Genomic DNA, 19,955 nt, shown 5'->3' on the forward strand with positions numbered 1-19,955 from the left:
ATTTGGGGCTGTTGCAGAGTGCAGGCAAAGGGGGAGGATACTGCTTTTGAAGTTGCAAATTTCACCTACAGTGGAGCTCCTGAGGGAGATTAGGTGAATGTGTGTGAAGGCAGGGAATGAAAGCAGTCAGCACGAAAGATGGAAAGAATGTCAGACAGAGAGAGAGGCACCCTGGGGGCTGGCAGAAAGTTCATTTGAAACAAATTTGTTATTCAAAAAAGGAATGCAGTCCAACTAAAAGCTCCCAGCACAGCTGAAAGACTCAAAAAACATCAGGTAATCAAGGTGTTTCTTCCTCTTCCTGTCGACTTTAAGCGCTCATTCAACTCCCGATATTGATGCGCAGCCTCTAATGGTGAAATCAATGTCGTAGTGATGGAAGTGCCACTTAGCATAACCCATCTTCTAAAGCAGATTATAGAGCAGGTCACAGTGCAGGGGAGGGGCTGGGGCAGATGAAGCTTTGGCCTGTTCTTTGATATGGGTCATCAGCAATGGGCTGTGACAGCTTTGAGTGGTCGATATAGTGTGTGTGTGTGTGTGTGTGTGTGTGTGTGTGTGGGGTCACTCCATTAGCTGTGGATTCAACAGTGGAGCTGGACCTTTGTGTAGAGTTTCACCTGCCACATCCCCCACAATCATCATAACTTGTTAAGGACTCATTCTGTCTCCATTTTAGACCCTAATCCTTTTGCTTGAATTTGTTGTTGTAGCGTATCGATTGTGGATCACCGTCCGAAGTAAACATAACATTTTGTAATGTGGGATAATGTGCTGGTTAATGGCTTATAACTGCCACTGAGATTATCGCAGGGATTTGGGTTCAGATGTCATCGGAAAAGGAGAAATCAGCTGACTCCAGAACAGACCAGAAAGAGAAATAATAAGAGCTGAGACACTGGCAGCTGGCCACCTGTATCTTTGTACTGTACGCCAGCTCAGCAAGACACAATAAAAGGGAAAAGCAGCAGTAGCCAATTCATATTCTGTTCATGCCTCCTTACAGAGACAAGATAAATAAACAAAAGAGGTAAGACATCAGGACGGAATAAATAAAAGTGAAGGGCGAAGAAGGGTCCTAATTAGCTGTTGCTCTTTGATGTGCCTGCCACCCGCGCTGGTTATGAACCTTTCAATTAATACATCCCCAGCTAAGATGGCTGTATCAGCTATTCTCTTTGCTCTGCCGTCCATTCCTTTTTACTCAATCATGTCAGAGGCCCGAGTCTATTTAGCAGCGGGAGCTCCATTAAGAAGACAGAATTCAGCGGCGGTGTGAATAAAGGAAATTAATAGCATAAGAATAATGTCCATGAAAGACAGAAGAAAAAAACATTACAAGGATTTGACAGCGGAAATAATAGAAGAAGTGATGGAGAAGACGTAATTGTTGAAGCTGTCCAGAAGTGTGTGTTTTTAAGAAAACAGAGAGAGAAGAGGAAAACAGGAAAATAAGGGTAAATAGTAGAGGATAGGCAGGAGAAAATGTGTGTTATTTATTGCAGCCTGAAGATGTTTTGTCAACCAGATTAGCCTGGTCAACATCAGTGACTCCAGGAGCGACCAATATTATTATGGTACTTTTGATATGACCTGTGCGATTGGCAACTTGGACGTTTATCATTCGAAACAAAACGTTGCTCACTGTGGCGCGTGCCATGGCAGAGACTGAAAATGACAACGGTGTTTGCCGAAGGATGCAGCGTTGCGTGATTTGACTTTGTGTTTGCTCCATCGATCAGTCCTTCGTATGACCTGCTCTTGACGAATGTGACGGCGAGTTTATCCAAATCAAGATCCCATTAGATAGAGAGGGATGGACCCTCACGTCCGTCACATCCGAGAAGGGATGGGGAGTTTGGAGACGGCAGAGGGAGAAAATAAGTTTTGTTGCCTCAACAGAAGGTTACAAGCCCTGTGACAGATAGACCATGAAGGTAAAATCTGCTGATCTCACTCCAGTGAACTCTTGCCCCACCAGGCCACCCACACTGCTTTCTTTATGCCCTTTCATGTTTTTTTGAAGCTTTCTTTATCTAATCTGTGTAATGTGAGGAGCAGGGTGTGGACCGTGCATCACTGTGGGATCCTGTGCTCATAATCTTGTTTATTAAATGTCTATTCAATTAAAAAGGGCCTGGGCCCCTGTAGGTGATAGACTGCTCTCAGTTGCCACTTTGTCAATGTCGAGAAAAGGAGCTGAGGCCAGGCCTACCCGAGTGTGAAATTAAACAGGTGACAAATTTCACTGTATGGCCAACAGTGGGAACACTGTCATTTTTCATTACTGCTAAATAAAAGGCGGGAGGAAACAGCTTCCACTTTTATGCTGTGTCCCCACCCCCCAACAAGACTAATGAGGATGGTTTTTAAGTCAGGTCTACGTAAGCGAATAAATCACATGTTCGGTTCCTCTTCTGGCTTATCTTACATATGAAGAATGGAGTGGGGGGTTATGCACCACTCCATTCTTCAAAGAGCTTTGCTGCTGTCTTCAACAGAGCCAGAAAATACAGTCTTTGGTCTTACATTTTGTGACAGGCTGCTGTATTGCAAAATATATACTCCTAATTTTGCCAAAACCTACCACCCATACATTGAGGCGGGGGTGAATATATCAACTACAAATCCTTTTTATGGTATGTAGCTAAAGAGAAGTATCCCTCAGGCAAACACAGATATTTCAATGGGAAAAACAGCAACTTGGTTTTGATCATTTTTCAATCACACCAGATTTCCTGTGGAGGGTCTAAACAGATTCAAGAGGGCTGAAAGGACTGGTGACAGAGCCTGCAGAAAAAGACAGGACTAGTGGACATCCCTAGGGTGAATTTTATCAATTTCAGACGATCCAATCTCCACCCCTATCTGTGAAAGCATTGGTGCCCCTTTTGTCAAGAGGCCCAATTTTGATGGAGAAGAGTGCAGAATGGAGAGAGACATGAGGCGGGTGGGATGGCAGGGAGTGGAAAAAGAAGGATTCTATTGTGTAAGCCTGATGATTTTCTCTGAATCAAAATGAGCAAGTGATAGAAAAAAAAGAGGATGTTCAGAGACAGTATGAGTGAGAGAATAAAACAGAAAAACTAAGCCATCAGCACTGCAAGCAAAGCAATGCCCTTGTGTAGGTAGAACAGAGCCTCTTTGCCTGATACCAGACATCCAAAGACAATGCCGGAGTATGTGGATGTATGTTTGTGTAGTGACAGTAAGTCTGCATCGCGGGCATACAGTTTCACGTTTCTTCATGCTCCACATACAAAAAAGGTCATTTGTCTCAGTCAATGAAATGATGATAAATCGACCACAAGACGCTGTCGTGACACCATTCGGCTCACAGGCCTGGGGTCAATGTGATAGACAATGGTAGAAAAAAAAAAAGAAAAAAGAGAAAAGAAAGAAACACCCCTGGCTCGCAATCAAAATGAAAGTGGATTCCTCTCATCTCTATTTGCTCTGTCCTCCATCCACCCCCTCTTTTCATCTCTCCAGCCATCTCTCCTGCTGGCAGGTGTAATCCACTCCCTTCACACCTTGTCAGAGGATGACTACGCTCGCTGTTACGACCCACCAGCCACGGGGGAGCGGCATCGCTGCCGTCTGCATGACAACCAGAGGTTGGCATGTTGCTCCGTCCAGAGTTGTCCCCGAGACGGGACTGAGCGAGGGACAGTGGTACCCTGCCTTGGTCTGTCAGCGCTGATCGATATATGATTTGCACGGTGAATTAGATCTCATTTATTCAGAATGTGGAGGAATGACAGAGCTACAGGCATAAACTCGCGGATACTCTCATTAAGTGGCATCAGTCACACTTAAAAGCATAATTGGATAGACGGGCTTGTTAAAATATATACCGTAAATTCTCAAATATAAGCTGGTATTCAATAGCCGTGACAACAGCCCCATTAAAAGTCAAGTGAAATTACTTGGGCTATCAAGACTCATGGAAATTTCGGAGAAATGTACACGTGATACCCAGCAGTCTGCTGAGATTCCCTTTTTAACAGAAATGTTTTTCTCATTCACTAATATACCTTAATAACTTATATAATAACTTATTATTTGCTCTTCTTCAATGTTAAGATGCTTAAAAAGAGACTTAACACTTCCTCCAGATATTTCACATTAAAAGCCTGCTAGGAAAATTGACGCTTTGTGCTTAATAAGCTGCTGGAAAGCTAATTAGAAAATGTGAACATTTCAAAATCTTTAACTTTATCTTTACAAGAAGTGTTCAGTTTCATCGTCAGCAGCTTAAAGCCAAGAAAAGAACGGCAAAGTAGCACCAATTGTAATGAATTACTTTGAATTATATGGAGACAAGTAGTAAATGGGGGAAGCGTTGAGTTCCATAAGCAACACACAGCAGCCCCAGCTAATAAGAAGAAGATCAGAAAACAGGGACGCTTTTTACGAGCTTGGGTATGTGTGCTGTTGAGGAGAACCTGGCCCCTATTTGAGAATTTACAGCAACTGAAGAATTGGAGTATGAGATGCACTGATAAACTAACAAACAGGACAGCCAAAGCATGAAGATGACCGTTTCTATAATGTACAGCTGATCTGAACTTAATCACTCAGAAGTCATTTCTGTTCCTGTAACAGTTTTTTTTTTTTAATGGACATGCAGTATGACTTTCACTTTCGCACATCTTTTGCTTTGTTACCCTGCTGGCATGCTGCTGGTGGCATATGCAACCATCATGAAAATCCACAGATGACTGAATACTGTATCACAGGTCAGTTGATAACACACCATTTCAATTGGTTAACATAATTACACCATTTCAAAGTCCATTTCCTACCTTCATCACAGCTGCCGGGCTTTGCCACATCAATTCTCCTCTTTTGCATGCAGGAGGACACGAGGAGTTCACACTTGTTGTTGTAGGTGGTGCCATCACTGCCACATACCGGGGAGAAGGCCTCGCCTAAGCACTGCGGGCACTCACACTTATTCTGGACACACCGGGCACCCCAGGCACAAACAGTGCTGCCGCATGTTTCTGTATTACACACACAGCAGAGAGACAGGTCAGAGCATGATCTGTCAGTGCAAAGAATTTATATATAAATATCCATGGCACTGTTTTGATGGAATTCATTTAAACAGAAATTGAAATGCATCTCTGGAATACATATTTCAATGAGATTTCTCTTTTTCTTTCTTAACTATCATGCATGCCACTTCCTCTTGTAATATATCCCTCTCCTAAAACTGACATATACGTACATGTTCCCTCAGTAATTCCCCATCTGAGGATCCTGCAATTCCAATTTTGATAAGATTGTTAGAATATGACCTGTCCACCTGCAGCTTTATGAGTGTCCTGATAGGGCTATACTTTTATTTTTTATATCCAGATTTAATTTACAGCTGGAGAAAAAGAACTTCATGCATCTTTGTCTAAACCCAACCAGGATACATTCTTGGGCCAAGAATCCTTTATAATCATTCATTTGATGTTGGGATTGAAAAAGTATGACAGAACGTAAGTATTAGACACATACTGTACAGTAAACATATGCATTACTTACTGCACTCTCCTTGGCTGACCACTCGGAGGTCCATCTGTTCTTTGCAGGCCCGCACATGCAGCTCACACTCGCTGTTGTAGGTGCTGCCATCGCTGCCACACACAGGCTGGTGGGACTCCACACACTCCGACGAGCACACACACTGCCCGCTCTGGGCATCACAGATTGCCCCAAAAGAGCAGTTGGCACAAGCCTCATCTAGCCGGAGATAAGGAAGAAGGCAGAAGCTTAGTGTTTGTGTGTTTGTGTGTGTGTGTTTCAGGTATTTTTACATGACTTTGGTTGCTATAATAACTAACTTCACTTTGGAATATAAAGTCACTTTTACACTTTTTGTATTTTGTTGTGTGGTAGACTTGGAAATTGATCAAATTTATTTCGTGTCATAAATCTGCAAATATATTGCAGTGCATTTGAGACTGATCTTACTTTGTAACGATCCTTGAAACATCTCTCAAATGAATATAAATTTGCAAAGGAATCAATTCTTGTCGGACTGCACATCCTTAGCTGTGCATTGTGAACCTTATTTCTGTGCATAGTCACATAAAACTACATCACTACAGCCATGACATTAATCTTTATTCACTTTTGTGGTCAATATTTACTCAACAACAAATGTTATCATGGCATAAAGATAAAGATGCCAACGAGCTTTTTTTCAAACACAGTAGTCATGTATTTATTCGTAATTTTCCTCAGTGTTTTAGCATTCATAATATAGACAGCATCTATAAAACAGTTCAATAGTAAAAATTTGTTGTCACATTTTCTTTATCTAGCTCTTGACATCTGGTGTAGTGCTTCATGATGCAGTGTAGCAGCACAGACACAAGAAGGCAGAAATGCAAAGTTTCCATACAAAGTGTAGAATCGGTGTAAAACTTTATTCGAGTCCACCCGAGGCGTATTCAATTGATTTGAAATACCTTGGAAAGGCACACACCTGTCTATTAAAAGGTGTCACAGTTCACATGCATGTGGGAGCTAAAAACCAAGCCATGAAATTCAAAAAATTCCCCACAGATAGAAGTCTACTGAGGCACAGATCTGAAGAGGAGGATAAAAAAAAAGCTGCTAAAGCTCTGAAAGTTCCCAGGAGCATAGTGGGCTCCATCACTGAAGAACTTTCAAACCTCCCAAAACCACTTTTTCTAGAGCTGAAATTGACAACTTTAAACAAAGAGCTTCAGAAATCCTCTGCAAAAATAGAAGAGGCTGCCAGAAGGACAACCATCTCTGCAGCACTCCATCATCGGGATCTGTATTGGAGAGTGGTCACAACTAAAACTGCTCCTGAGAAAAAGCCACATGACAGGCTGGAGTTTGCCAAACGATGCTTAGAGGACTCTGAAAGCATGAAGGAAAAATATTCCCTGGTCTGATGAGACAAGAACTGAACTGTCTGGCCTGAATGCCAATTGCTGTATCTAGTGACAACCAGGTACTGCTCATCACCTGGCTACTACCATCCCTTGGGGGAAGTATGGTGCCAGCAATATCCTTTAAGCATACATCTGAGCACTAGGTACTGGGAAACTGGTCAGAATTCAGTGAGAAAAATTTCCCTCTCCTGGTTGTATTTATCATTTTGTAAGGTTGTTCATATCTACTTAAAACTATGCTATTTTCCACAGCCCTTCCAAGAGTGAATCTATTAGATGATATCTGCATTTTCTCTCCAAAAGACTGCATAGAGATACCCAAAAGGCTTGAAGAGCTTTTGAGACTTTCCTTATTAGGTGGAGGATTCACTTGGATCAACTTTAGGAACTGCCTGCTTCTAGAGGGAAGGTTTTTTTTTTTTTTCCCTGAAGAAACAGCAAGGCAGGATCAGACATGTTCAGGGTAGAGACTGATGTCACATGGGGGGCAGGAACAAATGAGAAGGCAAACACGTGGCCTCATAGAGAGACAGGGCTAGCAGTAGATGCACCTCTCCCTCTGACACCAATTACACTGGGAGGATTGCATTAGCACAGCTCACTATCACATTCAATTAGGGGCAGGCTAATAACCACTACTGATTTAGCACTAATAGAGAGAGGCGAGGCTGGCTGCCGGAACCTTCCATTATTAATCTGTTTATTACTCTTCTAAAGTCTTTCATTTCGTTCATCTCTCCATCTAGTCCTGGCATCCACTCCCGTCTTAGATGAACAGCCTTGACTGTGAACTGGGTATGGCAACATATGGCACGTAGCATACAGTATATTGCCTATAGAAGCAATATACTGTATGTCAGCAGAATGACAAATCTATTCCTATTTGAAGTCATACCGGAAAACCCAGATGAGTGTGCAGGATCAATGTTCCCCCTAAACCCATGTGGTTATTTTTTTGGTCTGGGGCAGTTATTCACGGTTTGGACCTGGCCAATTAGTTCGAATTAAGGGAAATCTTAAAGCGACAGTATCCCACGATATTTTAGACAATAATGTGCCTTGTGGCAACAGTTTTGGGTAGGCCCTTTCCTCTCTCAACATGACAATGCCTCTGTGCACAAAGCCAGATCTGTAAGAAATGCTGGCAAGGGTGTTCTGTGACAGAATAAGTGTCTTTAAAATGGGGGTTGCTGTTGTTGGGGCTCCTCTGTGGTTGCGGCAGCTATAAATCAGGAAGTGGCGGTGGCGAGTGTTATCCTTTATCAGGCCCTACGTCCTGATAGCAGCCTCGCTTCTTTATCAGCTCTTGCCCCTCGCACCTGGCTCTCCACATTGCCTGATCATCCAGACAACTTACATCACAAACAGACAGAAAATGAGGGGAGCTTCAGTTCAAAGCCAAGAGAAGAGGGAGAAGTCTTGCCATTACTGGTAATATTAAGATGTTCACTTTCTTCAACTCTGATTCTTTCATTTCCAAGTTGGTCATCACTAATTTTTTAGTTTCAGTGAAAAACCATCTGCTCCTCTTTCTGAAGGCAGACACGTTCACAACTGTAACAAAGTTCAGAATTTAAGGTAAAAGGTCATACATTAGGCTGGGCATTATGAAACATAGTCAGGATGTTAAAAATTGAGCGCTAGTGTTCCAACATTAGAACCTGGGATCTTTTGTCTCATTCAAACACCTTACATGTAAGTAAGATAATTTAAGGGATTCTCATGCCAGGTCTAATAAAATCTGATACCATACAATATCAAAAAAAAAAAAAAAAAAAAAAAATAGCTTGAAGAGTAAATATAAAAATTGTAAAAACATTAAAGCAAGACAATCCAGGTAACCCCCTCATTCAGGCCAATTGCGGCTCAAATTGGCCCCAAATGTGACCTACCTCTGGCCCATAAATGGCTGCCAGCTTGGATATGTTTTAGGTGAGTGGAGATGGGCAGAGAATCAGATACACGTAACAACACTTGGGCAAGTTTTGAGCCAGCACTGGAACCCAGATCAGTGGAGATGGGGTGATATTTGCGCACCAGTCATCACAAGCCTCACATGAGTCTGGCAATGTGGCGTGCTAAATTTATGCTGTTGTTGGGGTAAACCATTTTGGTATATTTCTAATTTTCTTCTTTCTTATTGTATTTTATTTTCTCCTTTTTTCTTCTGTTTTCTTCTGCTTTCTCCTTCTACATTTCTAAGCTGTCTGAAACTTTACTTCAAAATATAATACAATATGAACTTAATTGAAAACATACTGGTGTCTTGAATTTACTTATTTAAACTGAAAATGTTTCAAAAATATGAGCAGCTGAGAACCACATTGAGTCACATGAAAATTTCATAAATTTTTTTTTAAGTTTTAATGTCATCCATTCATTTATCAGAAGTAACTGCACAGTGTCAGTGTAGGTCACTGCTTGATGTAATGTGCTATATATGACAGAATAACACATATATGCTGTTTATTAATGTGGATTCCCCTTTCATTATATCAACCTCTCCTGTCTTTCTATATTTCCTGCCAACTCACTCTTCTATCAAACCAAACATTTTTCTTTTGCTGACGACCTGCTGAATTTAGTCAGTGTCCCCTTGAAGTCCCCCGAATCTAATATTGGGAACTACTGTTGTCGGTTCGTGCACTGTGACAGCTTCTGTTGTTGAGTTTGGGGGCAGTGTTTGTGGATTTGGACGTGAGTGTGAGGAATAGGGGCAGGTTGATATAAAAAGTGGCCTTGAAAGCATGAAAGATTGAGTCATTGAGGAGAAAAAAAAACCAAAGACCCTCCAGCTTTAAAGCGTTTTGTTGATATCCTCACCGGGAAAACTCTGAATTGTGGCTGAGGGGGTCTGGGCAGAGTATTACCTCAGGATTAAGCAGAAAGAAGTAGGCTGGTTTGTGTTTTGAAGGCTTGTGAACATGCCTGGATGATAACAACTCCCTTGTCGATGCCTGCCTGGCCAATACACTATTAACTCTGCCCCCCACTTTCTCTTCTCCTCCTCATCTTATTTACCTCCATCTCCTTGCCTCCCTGCATTTATTACTTTCCCCACCCTTTTTACTCTGTCCTTTTTTTTTTTTTTTACTGTCACTCCCCAACCAATCTCACGCTGCTGGTGTGACCTATATTTCTTATTCAACTGCGTATATCATTTCCAACACCTGTGGGGGAAAAAAGGGGAATTTGTTATTTCCTTTTCTCAAATGATTCCGGCGCTTCTGCTCTCATCTGTTTGGGTAAAGCTGTATGAATGGCCCTTTTTCTGAGGCAACTGATATCCAGCTGGGGGGTCTATTAACTGAGTGCATCTTTCCCAGCCCACCTTACAAGGTCGCCTGCCATTCAAATGCAGAAGGAGGAAAAATCCTACAATATTAACAAATGTCACTCATATCGCTATTGGGTTGCACCTGAGCCATATAGATAACCACCATTTTTCCAGCCCTGAGGGAAGGAAATGAAATTATAGCTGGGCCCATGAGAGGCTGTAGTAAGCCACACACACAAATACACAGTTAAGCACACATGCAGCTATTTTCCCTATTGTGGCACCTCTCCCACCTCTTAAACTATGGCTGCCCTCACCTTCCTCTCCTAAGCTCCTACTTGTGAGTCTGGAAGCCATAAATCTGACAGGTTACACATCACAGTGCGTTTGGGTGGAAATAGCAAAACACAGCCAGTCAACAAAAATAACATTTTTTTCTATGGCTACTTGGAAATTACACATATAAAAACATATAAAGACCTACTTAATGTTGCAGAATGAATAAATGAAAATGTGGCAAATAATTAGTGTGTCAATAAAAAAAAAAGAAAACTAAAGCAATGAATCTAGATATGCAACAATGCCAATTAAGAGTATGGGGTTACTCCGGTACCTAGGTTACACAGAAAACTGTATTCACCGCTTTCTTCGATTGCTTCAACTTTTAATTCTGATACTTCCAACACCACCTGAAGGCAGCATATGTTCTTCTCCTCTCTCTCCTCTTCTGCTCCATAAACATGTATAGTATATTCTTGTTGGGAATAGCCTGTGATAATTAGGTGAGATAATAGCTTAAGTCAGTCAGTTGTTATGGTGCTGAATAAAGTCCTGCAAAGCTGTGCAAACAGCCCAGAAATAACCCACATTATCATTGCCATCATTCCTCGGCTGGCTCGAGCCTGGCAAGCCAATGCCTCAGCATTTTTATGGCACCATTGCGCTGACGCAGGCCTGTTCCTTTGGGAGCCAATACCCATCCATAGTGCTGGATTACAGACAGGGCCCTCCACTCCGCCAGCTCACTCTGCCTCTCGCTTTTTAAAATAAAGACTATTCATTACTGCAGAAACACCCTGGGCCGACAGGCCTGCCATCTACCTGCAGTGCAGCGCACCTAATTGAGTCCGCCTGCCTGCCCACCAACTAAACATGCTCTCACTCCATTTCCTGTTGCCACACATCCTTACACGCTGGATTTCAATTTTGAGAAGGTTGGGAGGGAAAGATGACAGCTGCAATACATGGCTAGGCAGAGAGGAAAAACAGTCCATGTAGGACCTCTCCAACTAACCCCATCATCTACTCCGTATGAAAAGAAACTCAAACCACTATTCATTTGACAAAACAATCAGACTAGCTCGTACAAAAAAACTCAACCCATAAACTGTTTGTACACTTTAGAGTGCAATTTCATACCAGCAAAGTGAGACTAATTCAGCTGTACTGATCATCCTGCTAACTGCTCAGCTCATCCACAAACACAGCACCACACAGGCCACTGATTTAAATACGCAGATAAAACTATTCTAGTAAAACTGAGTGAATGAGGTAACAGAGAGTTGGGCCACGGGGCTAATAACTGCTGTACTTCTGCCCAGTGTGTGCCAATGGCTTGAACTTAGACAAAGCAGTATACTCATTCTCCAATTAGACTTCATAGGAAAACTGGGCTTGCAAGATGGCATTAAGCCATCAAGAGTATTCAGTAACTGGGTTTACCAAGTTGTAAAAATCAGTCGGTATGGCTTTGTGCCTTCATAGTGGATCTGAAAATATTTTTACCACTTGAAGCTCTAATGACTAGCTGATACTCTGACACTGCAAGACAAAGCCAAGTGACTCATGAAGCAAAATACAGACAAGAATGCTCTGTGCTCTTTCTCTGGGAGGAAAGTGCATTTTCACTTGAAACAAGCAGTCTTGGTGTTGGTATAGAAGGGCTGAAGAAGAGCAGGAGGGAAGAGATGAAGAGTAATGAAATAGGGATCAGGAAATTCCTTAAGAGCCCCGAAGCTGCATTAAGTACTGTTTTGACTTTGTTGGATTTAAAATGGGAAGCACCAGGGGTTCACACATAAATATAACTCCATATATGTTAGTTGTTACCATCTGTAGATTATCATTTTTCCTTTGGGTAATGTAGGATAATTAATTTGAGCTAAATTCAATGTGAGATCTTTTCCTGTCTATGAGTAATATTCACGCCGTTTCATAGTGATTTCATGACTGCACTGTAAGTGAACTGTATGGTGTGATGTGACTACATAAGATATGAACATGACAATCACATGCAATTCATAAATAGGCTGCCAGAATACTTTAGTTTTGTGTTGTTTTGTTGCTCAGATACTCACCGCAGGGTCCTTTATGCTGGATGTGGATGGCCTTTTGAAGGGCACAACCCATTGCTCGCATCTCGCAGGGGCTGCCGTAGCTGTGACCGTCGGATCCACACACTGGGTCGGACATTTGTGGGCAGGCCTCAGGGCACTCGCAAACTGGCTCGTTGTTCTTGACCACGCACATCGCCCCATGATCGCACACCTTATCCAAGCACGGGCTCGGCACGTTGAGATCTAAAGGCCGACCGCCCAAGAGATAGAGAGCAAAGTTAGAGGGTCATACTTAGCAGGGTAGCTGAGAAATCGGAAGAATACAAGGTAGAGGTTGGAGAAAGGTCTGGGGCTGGAAAGGGCATAGGTGACAGGGAGGTAAGTTAAGAGTATAGCTATACGGTGAACTGAAGTTTTGGTGTTAGAAAGGGGTTGGATAGGAGAAGTGATATGATGGAATATGCAATACAGCCCTATTCCTGCCACACCTCTGCTCCCTCAGTTTCCTATGTCATTTCCTCGCCTTTGTGCCTATCGTAATATATCGTGATTCTTTGAAGAGTCCGCCGAAATCCGGTGGCATGAGGACAGCGGATAAAAACATGGCCCTCTAGCACAATAGAGATGAAACAGCCTACGAACAATGGTTGCACAGCCTCTCTTTTTTTCAGGCGAGTAAACGCCTGGATTAATTGACGTTCCCAATGTGCCCCTTCAAAGGCTGCCATTTGCATCTCAGTGAGAGCCACTGCTTCTGCCAAAGCTGGTTGAACTGACATGGAGGAAGAAGAAAAGGAAGAGCATGTGAAGGAGAACGAGAGAGAGAAAATGTAGTGAATGGAGAAAGAGAAAAAAGTAACAGGTGGAGAGAAGAAAGAGCCCTCTGCTTAATAATTTAAAAATGGCAAGCTCCTGGGCAGAGGCAGATATGAAATGTGAACATCACAGAGAGGTGTCTGCTTCAGTCTCTCCCTCTCCCGAACTAGCTCCAGCATGACTTCATTTAAACAAGGACTTGATTTTGCACCTATGATTCTCGGTAGAGGCAGCGGCTGAGCTGATATAACCTGACTTGATCAGGAGAGAGGGGAAACTTGAAAAAACAGTATGAACAATCCTTTGATCACAGCCTGTCACCCTGACTCAATCAATTCTTTATAGCTTTATGTGTCAATGAAAATATTACGTGGCATTGTGTATACTAAGACAGGGTGCCAGTGTTTGTGTGTCAGTATGGAGGGCTTGGCTTGATGGTTAAAAAATGGAGGCCTTAAGGTAGGATAGTGTACGCTCCGTTATCAGAAGTAAGCAAGAGACGATAACCTGGCTCCATAGTGATTTTCATTTGGAAAGCTTCACGCATGAGGGATGGATCACTCAGCTAAATGTGGTGTGTCTGCAGATTAGAGGAAAAAGCCGACGGAGGCATCAAATAATTTTTGACACTGGTGAAAACTGAAAGAGGTGCATTTTACACCCAAAGTCAAACAAAACTTCTTCCTTTCTATAGTCTACTCTACGTCTAGAGGGGTGGGGGTGCTGTCATGGAAACTGCCCCTTGTAATGACACCACCCATGGCTCCATCATTATCGTGACCATTATGGGATTAGATGGCATCACAGGGGGCAAACTTGGTGTGCTTGCAGCCCCATGATTCATTTATCAGCTCAGAAGCGTTCAGTGGTGCCTCTACTCAAAGCATTAATGCTGGAGTGAATTATCAACTGATAACACAGACAGATGTAATTAGCTTGTTGTTTGATTAAGACGATGGAAAGTGTATGTGACGTAAGGATCAATGTCACCTGGACATGTTAAGACCAATCCTCACCAATAAAGATTTTAAAATAACAAAAAGTAGAAGGTATCGTATAGGTTGGCCACTACCTCCTATTGTTTTTCCTACCAAATTGTGGCTATATTTGAACAAACAATTTGAAAAAATCTTTCCGGATCTCGAGCAAGGACACATACTCTCCCACTAACGAAGAGTGAATGTTTCAGATTAGAAGGTGGAATGCTATTGATTTTCTGTGTTTAGATGCCAAGCTGCTATTTAAAAAAAAGCTTGAAGGTGCCACATAAATATGTAAGCTGTTCAATTCTGCTTAATTTGGTACAGCTTCAAAAACAATTGATTCTCCCTGATCTCTTTTCAAGGCCTTGTGTGTGTGTGTGCAAGTGAGTGTGTGTCGTAAGCCTGTGATCCAAGCTTAACTATACAACCTTGGCCTCCATAAAAGTTCACCAGCCCACTTCCCAAGGACAGGCTCCTAAAACACAGCTGCAGCCTCTGATAACGCCTTTGTCTCCCATTCTTTTTGTTTCGCACACATAAAAAAGATGAAAGAATTCCCCTCCAAAACTAATTTTTTATCATCCTCTACCTCTGGGGGGCAAAATTTCTGCCTGATTTATTAACTGGAGAGGGTGTAAGGAAAAAAAAAAGACAAAACTCCCCAAGTGTAAAAATCTTATGACACAGTTAAAAACTGAAGCTGTCTTTTTACTCTCTCTTGGATGCAGGCAGAAGCTTTGAAATGGCAGCCTGTCACAACTAAGGCTTGTGGGATGTTCACGAGCCTGTTTCAGCTCTCTCTCTCTCTCTCTCTCTCTCTCTGGTCTTCTCCCAAACACTTAAATCCATCTTTCCATGCATGTATCAGTGTTTGTCTCAGGTAGGTCCAGAGTAAACCAAAGTTGCTAGGTTTAAATTGGCTTGTCTGTTGAATGGGAACATCTGTAGTGCCAAACACATAAGCCAAAAAATGGCTTTAGTGGCTGAGCAGGTGCAGTGAGTGGTCTGCTGTGGCAGTGGGGAAAAGTCAGGAGAAACAGCAAAATTAAAAATAAAATAAAATAAAATAAAATAAAAATTCTAGTCAAGGATTCTTTTCTTCTAGTGTGCACTCAGCTCTGTTTCTGTACCACCCCACTGGTTAAGAGGACTTTACATTCTGGGTGTCACCTCAGTCTGTATCCTCTCCTGCCAGCCGCTGTGTAACTTTTCTATTTTAATTAGAGTGGTATTTTAATGGCACTGCCCTGCTTCCGGACTCGGAGGGGATTACTTCAGGTTAGGCCGTGCTGTGTCAACTCACCCCAGCAGAGGTCCAGGCTGGCCATGTCGAATACTGAGAAGACACGTTCCTCTGATGTTCTGATATCTGCTTACCCATCTGCCTGAAGTATCATTACCGCCGGCTTAGTGGTGATATCTGACGGGTAAAGCGGAAAGGATGCCACAGTGTAACTTCTAAAGCGTAACAACCCCTCATTAGATCGGCGTGATGGCACAGCAAGCTCCGGCAGGACTCTGGCTGTGATTGTGTGGTTGCTGCAGTAAGCAGGCGTACACTGTTAACCCCCCGTAACATGTTGGTGAAATGCTGGGAGATTATTTTGGCTAGAGCTTCCTCCCATCTCCGTTCAGCTCATACATATGCTAATTGGACTTTTCCCCTCAGGTCCGTGTGCAATTCCAAATCACTCCCTGTATTATCCAGGGCAGTGAATCAGTGTAATCCAGGTGATGCTTGTAGTAGCCAACTGGCAGGAAGAATTACCTACAACTGCAACCCATTACAACACAGGACTCCAATGGGGCACAGCCAATCTGCAGCAAGCCCCGCCTTCTGTGTTTCTTAACCTGCGGGGCTTTGATCTGATTCCCTTTGCCTCCCTCGCATTAAAAACATTTATGTATCATATTAGTCGAGGGAAAGGGAGGTGCAGAGAAAAGGCTATATTAGCATACAGCAAAAGGCATACCCGCAGGCTGTGTCTGTCTACCAATGAATACTTATCACAGGCAGGAGGTAAGTCGAAGCCTCTTTGTGCATTTACAACTAAGAATGTGCTGCTCTTCAAAATGGAGAAAACCAAAAACAGTGAGGGGGAAGAAGAAAGACAAGCTGGAATCCCTGATCTTGTGACATGTATCTATCAGAGGTGAGATGACATCTAAGCATTGTTTGTCTAAACCAAACAAGTGATTTTATCACTGGGGTGTGTGCGCCACAGGAAGTTTAAAAAATGATCATGAAGATATCTCAGACGGATGTACGCAAAAGAAAACATCAGTAAAAATGGAACGACAAGGCTCGATATCTACTGCATCTCCAATCGAGTCAGGAGCTACAACATGAAGAAGGGCTCAGAGGAAACAGAAAATGAAATGAATAATGTATAAATTGGAAAAACTGCGTGGTTGATCATAGCCCGACAGCGTGTAACACCCACAATGCCTTGAGTCACTTCTGACACCCTGCTGACCCACATTTCTCTGCAATGTCTGCACGACGACAGCCTGCGGGCCACAGTAAGTGGACCGCCGGTCCCTGGCCGCTGTCAATCTGGCTCCCATGGCACATCCTCTAATTAACTTGATTAGGAAAAAAAGCAGTGGTGATCTCGGGCTGACTTACATACTCAAGCTCCACAACTTTTTGTGGGTCCAATCACCGCAGCTGCGTGTCAGCGCACAGGCGGAGATGCTCATCAAATAAACATGCAAATGACAAAATATTCGACACAGAGTCTTGACACCTAAGGTGACTGATTTTCCCTTCCTGCTTTGCAGAGCTCTTTGTCAATGACAATGTGTCTGCCGCTGAGTGATTCTGTGTTAACCTCCGGAGGCGACAGGCAGCACATTTCAAGTAACAACTTGCATGTGTTTTTCTGGGCTTGCAATCATGCACTCACACACACATTCAGCTGTGTACACATGGAATGACAAAAAGAGCTTTGAATAGAGAATTTGTCTCTGCAAAGCTCTTTCATTTGTTCAATCCTAGTTTGTCTGCCAGTGCGTTCCTCTTAGACTGTGTTTCTTTTAGTGATTTTACAGAATTATCCTCCTCTAAGCCCTCAAAAGTCACACTGCTGCTTGTACTTCTAGTTTATGAACAGCGTAACTACCAATTTACAGTAAAAACCCCTCTCCACTTCTTATTCTTCTAATACCAGACTTGAGGCCAGTACGTCAACAGGCTCCAGGCGGTTATGGTGAGCCACTTCAGACTCCTGCAGCTACTTCCATTGATTCAAAGGACTACTGAATATGCCCTAAAATAGCTTGACTATAGGAGCTGTGGAAAGTAACCTCTGGGCAGGAGTTAAACTGTGATACAACTTGTACCAGTACTAAAAAAGAAAGCAAAGTTTTAATGGTACATTTTCATTGTAAATGTAATTAATTTTAAACACAGCCTTGCCTCTCTGATATCAAATAATTGAATTTAATAAAAAATAATTATTTTGAAATTATTTTTGATTTTGCCCCTCAGTGGAAGTCTGTGTGAACTTCAGAATAATGCCTGTTTTCTTAACAATTATAAACCCTGTTATGTTCTCTTTTCGGCTTTTACTATCAGATCAGTTTACTTTCACATTTTGTCTCTTTCTTCACTGTAAAGCTTTCTGCAGCTTCAGTTTACTGGGAACGCTGCTGTCCGTTACACACACATGGCAGGGACAACGCTAAACAGTGAGTTAATAACGACTTTTCAACAAAGGAATACTCACACAGCAGCTCCAATCTTTTCATAAAGCTGCAGGCAGTAAATCCAGGGGCCAAGCAAAAGCACATTAAGCAGAGTACATTACACAAAGGTACAATGAGGAGTTGACAAGCCACAGCAGTTTTGATCATTATTGGTGAAAGCACTGTAGAGATGTAGCCCTCTTTCTTTTTCTTGCCTGCCAAATTCATCAGCACATCACAGTTTAACTATCAAAATTCGGCTGATGAGCCTTTGTAAAAGCATCCCAAATATACTTCTTTTGGCATATGGTGAGGATAAGCTGTTAGGTCATCTTGATCCTACATTTTTATAGGTTAAAGCTAGGGTTCGGTACTGTTCAATTTGAACCGCTGCGGTACCAGTACCTGGTACTGGTAAACTTCTCAAATTCGACATCGTTATTTGTTTATAACATTGTGTTATTTATTTATAACAATTTATCCGCGACACAAAATAAAACCCCTCCCTACCTCCCTGTCCACTCCCAAACCTGTCTCTACGACCGCCAGCCTGTCACTCATCAGCTCTAGATATATTTTGTGTTTGACCAGGTGTTTCCTCAGGTTAGACATGTTGCCCTGGCCAGCTTTGCATTTCACATCACATACATTGTAGCAAGCTTTGTCTGCGTCAACTTTGAAAAGAGTAACCACACTTTCGGCCCGCCGTTGCCCTGGCTCACTATGACCTGAAGAAGCTGCAGGGGTTAGACACGTTAGTCTTGCTCTCTCTGTTACTCTCTATACACTGTTACTCTCTCACCCAGATGCGCTCTCAGGTACCGAAATTTGGAACCGTTTGATTTAACGTGTTGGTACTACCAACGTAATTTGGTTGGTATCTTTAAAAGCGTTGGATTCGGTACCCAACCCTATTTAAAGCTAAGTGACTATAGTTGTACTGACCCTGAAATTTGTTCATGGATTTTTTTTAGTGCCAATTTTCATAAAAACTGACCAATCATTTATATGGGATACAATGGACAGAATAAAAGCTTTTGAAAACATTAGGGTGCCAATGTAACTCAAGTGCTTGTTCCTCTAAATATAGCAATTTCCACCTTTCTACTACAATAGCCCATGCTGCAAGCAAACTTCCCTGTTTAGTTTGTGCTAGTACCCTTTTGTGCTGACATCATACGGGAAGGAGAGGAAAAACAGGATTTCATTGCCTAAAAATATTGTTTATATGTTCCACGCAATGAAACGTGTAATCGAAACCATCTGTACGGATTTACAATCAATTACAAATTAACCACATTGGATATTTTCTCACGTTTTAATCATACAGTGGTTGAAAGCAGTTTCCATTGAAGTGTGAGGTTGAAATAATGTTTTAATCAATTCTTGTAGCTGGCTTTGTGTGTGTGTGTGTATTGGAGCAGCAACATGGTAAAAACGCTATAGTGAAGTAGACAATGATAATTACAGCACAATCAATCATCATTGTGGCAAACATGATGGAAGCCGACAGTAACACAAACAAACAAACAAACAAACAAAAAAACAAGCAACTGATGATACTTTTTCAACAGTGGAATAGTGCTTGTGTGGTTATGACAAACAACTTCGCAGTGTCACAGGACTCTTATCTTCCATCTCAGAATCCAGGGCTGCAGACCTATTCACCCTCCTTCCCAGCAGCCCGCTGTGATTCACTTCCAGCAAATCCTTCACTGGCTCACATTTTCTCGGACATCTTAATGATTTGCGACTGCTCCTGGATGTAAGTTAATCAGTTAAATGACATCTGATTCTGCGTCAGCATCTCTAAACTGAAGAGCTTTAGATATCAATCAAATTGTTTTCTGCGGCGGACAGCAGTCAGGACATTAAAGACATGTGGGTTCTTTGCATGACGATTCTTTGTGAGGGTGAGTACCGACAA

At 42.3% G+C, this 19,955-nt stretch overlaps 1 protein-coding gene across 3 annotated transcripts in view; it reads right to left on the reverse strand.

Moving 5' to 3' along the window:
- The window catches only part of agrn (agrin), a 255,568-nt gene that overhangs the window by 57,094 nt on the left and 178,519 nt on the right, over nt 1-19,955 (reverse strand). For all 3 annotated transcript variants that reach the window (XM_040152614.1, XM_040152616.1, XM_040152615.1), the window contains 3 exons: nt 12,561-12,782; nt 5,542-5,739; nt 4,809-5,009 (listed from right to left, as the gene is read on the reverse strand). In XM_040152614.1, the coding sequence (XP_040008548.1) occupies nt 4,809-5,009; nt 5,542-5,739; nt 12,561-12,782 (621 nt within the window). The remainder of the gene's footprint in view (nt 1-4,808; nt 5,010-5,541; nt 5,740-12,560; nt 12,783-19,955) is intronic.

Source organism: Xiphias gladius, chromosome 18 (assembly GCF_016859285.1).
Source record: "Xiphias gladius isolate SHS-SW01 ecotype Sanya breed wild chromosome 18, ASM1685928v1, whole genome shotgun sequence".
Classification (NCBI taxonomy): Eukaryota; Metazoa; Chordata; class Actinopteri; order Istiophoriformes; family Xiphiidae; genus Xiphias; species Xiphias gladius.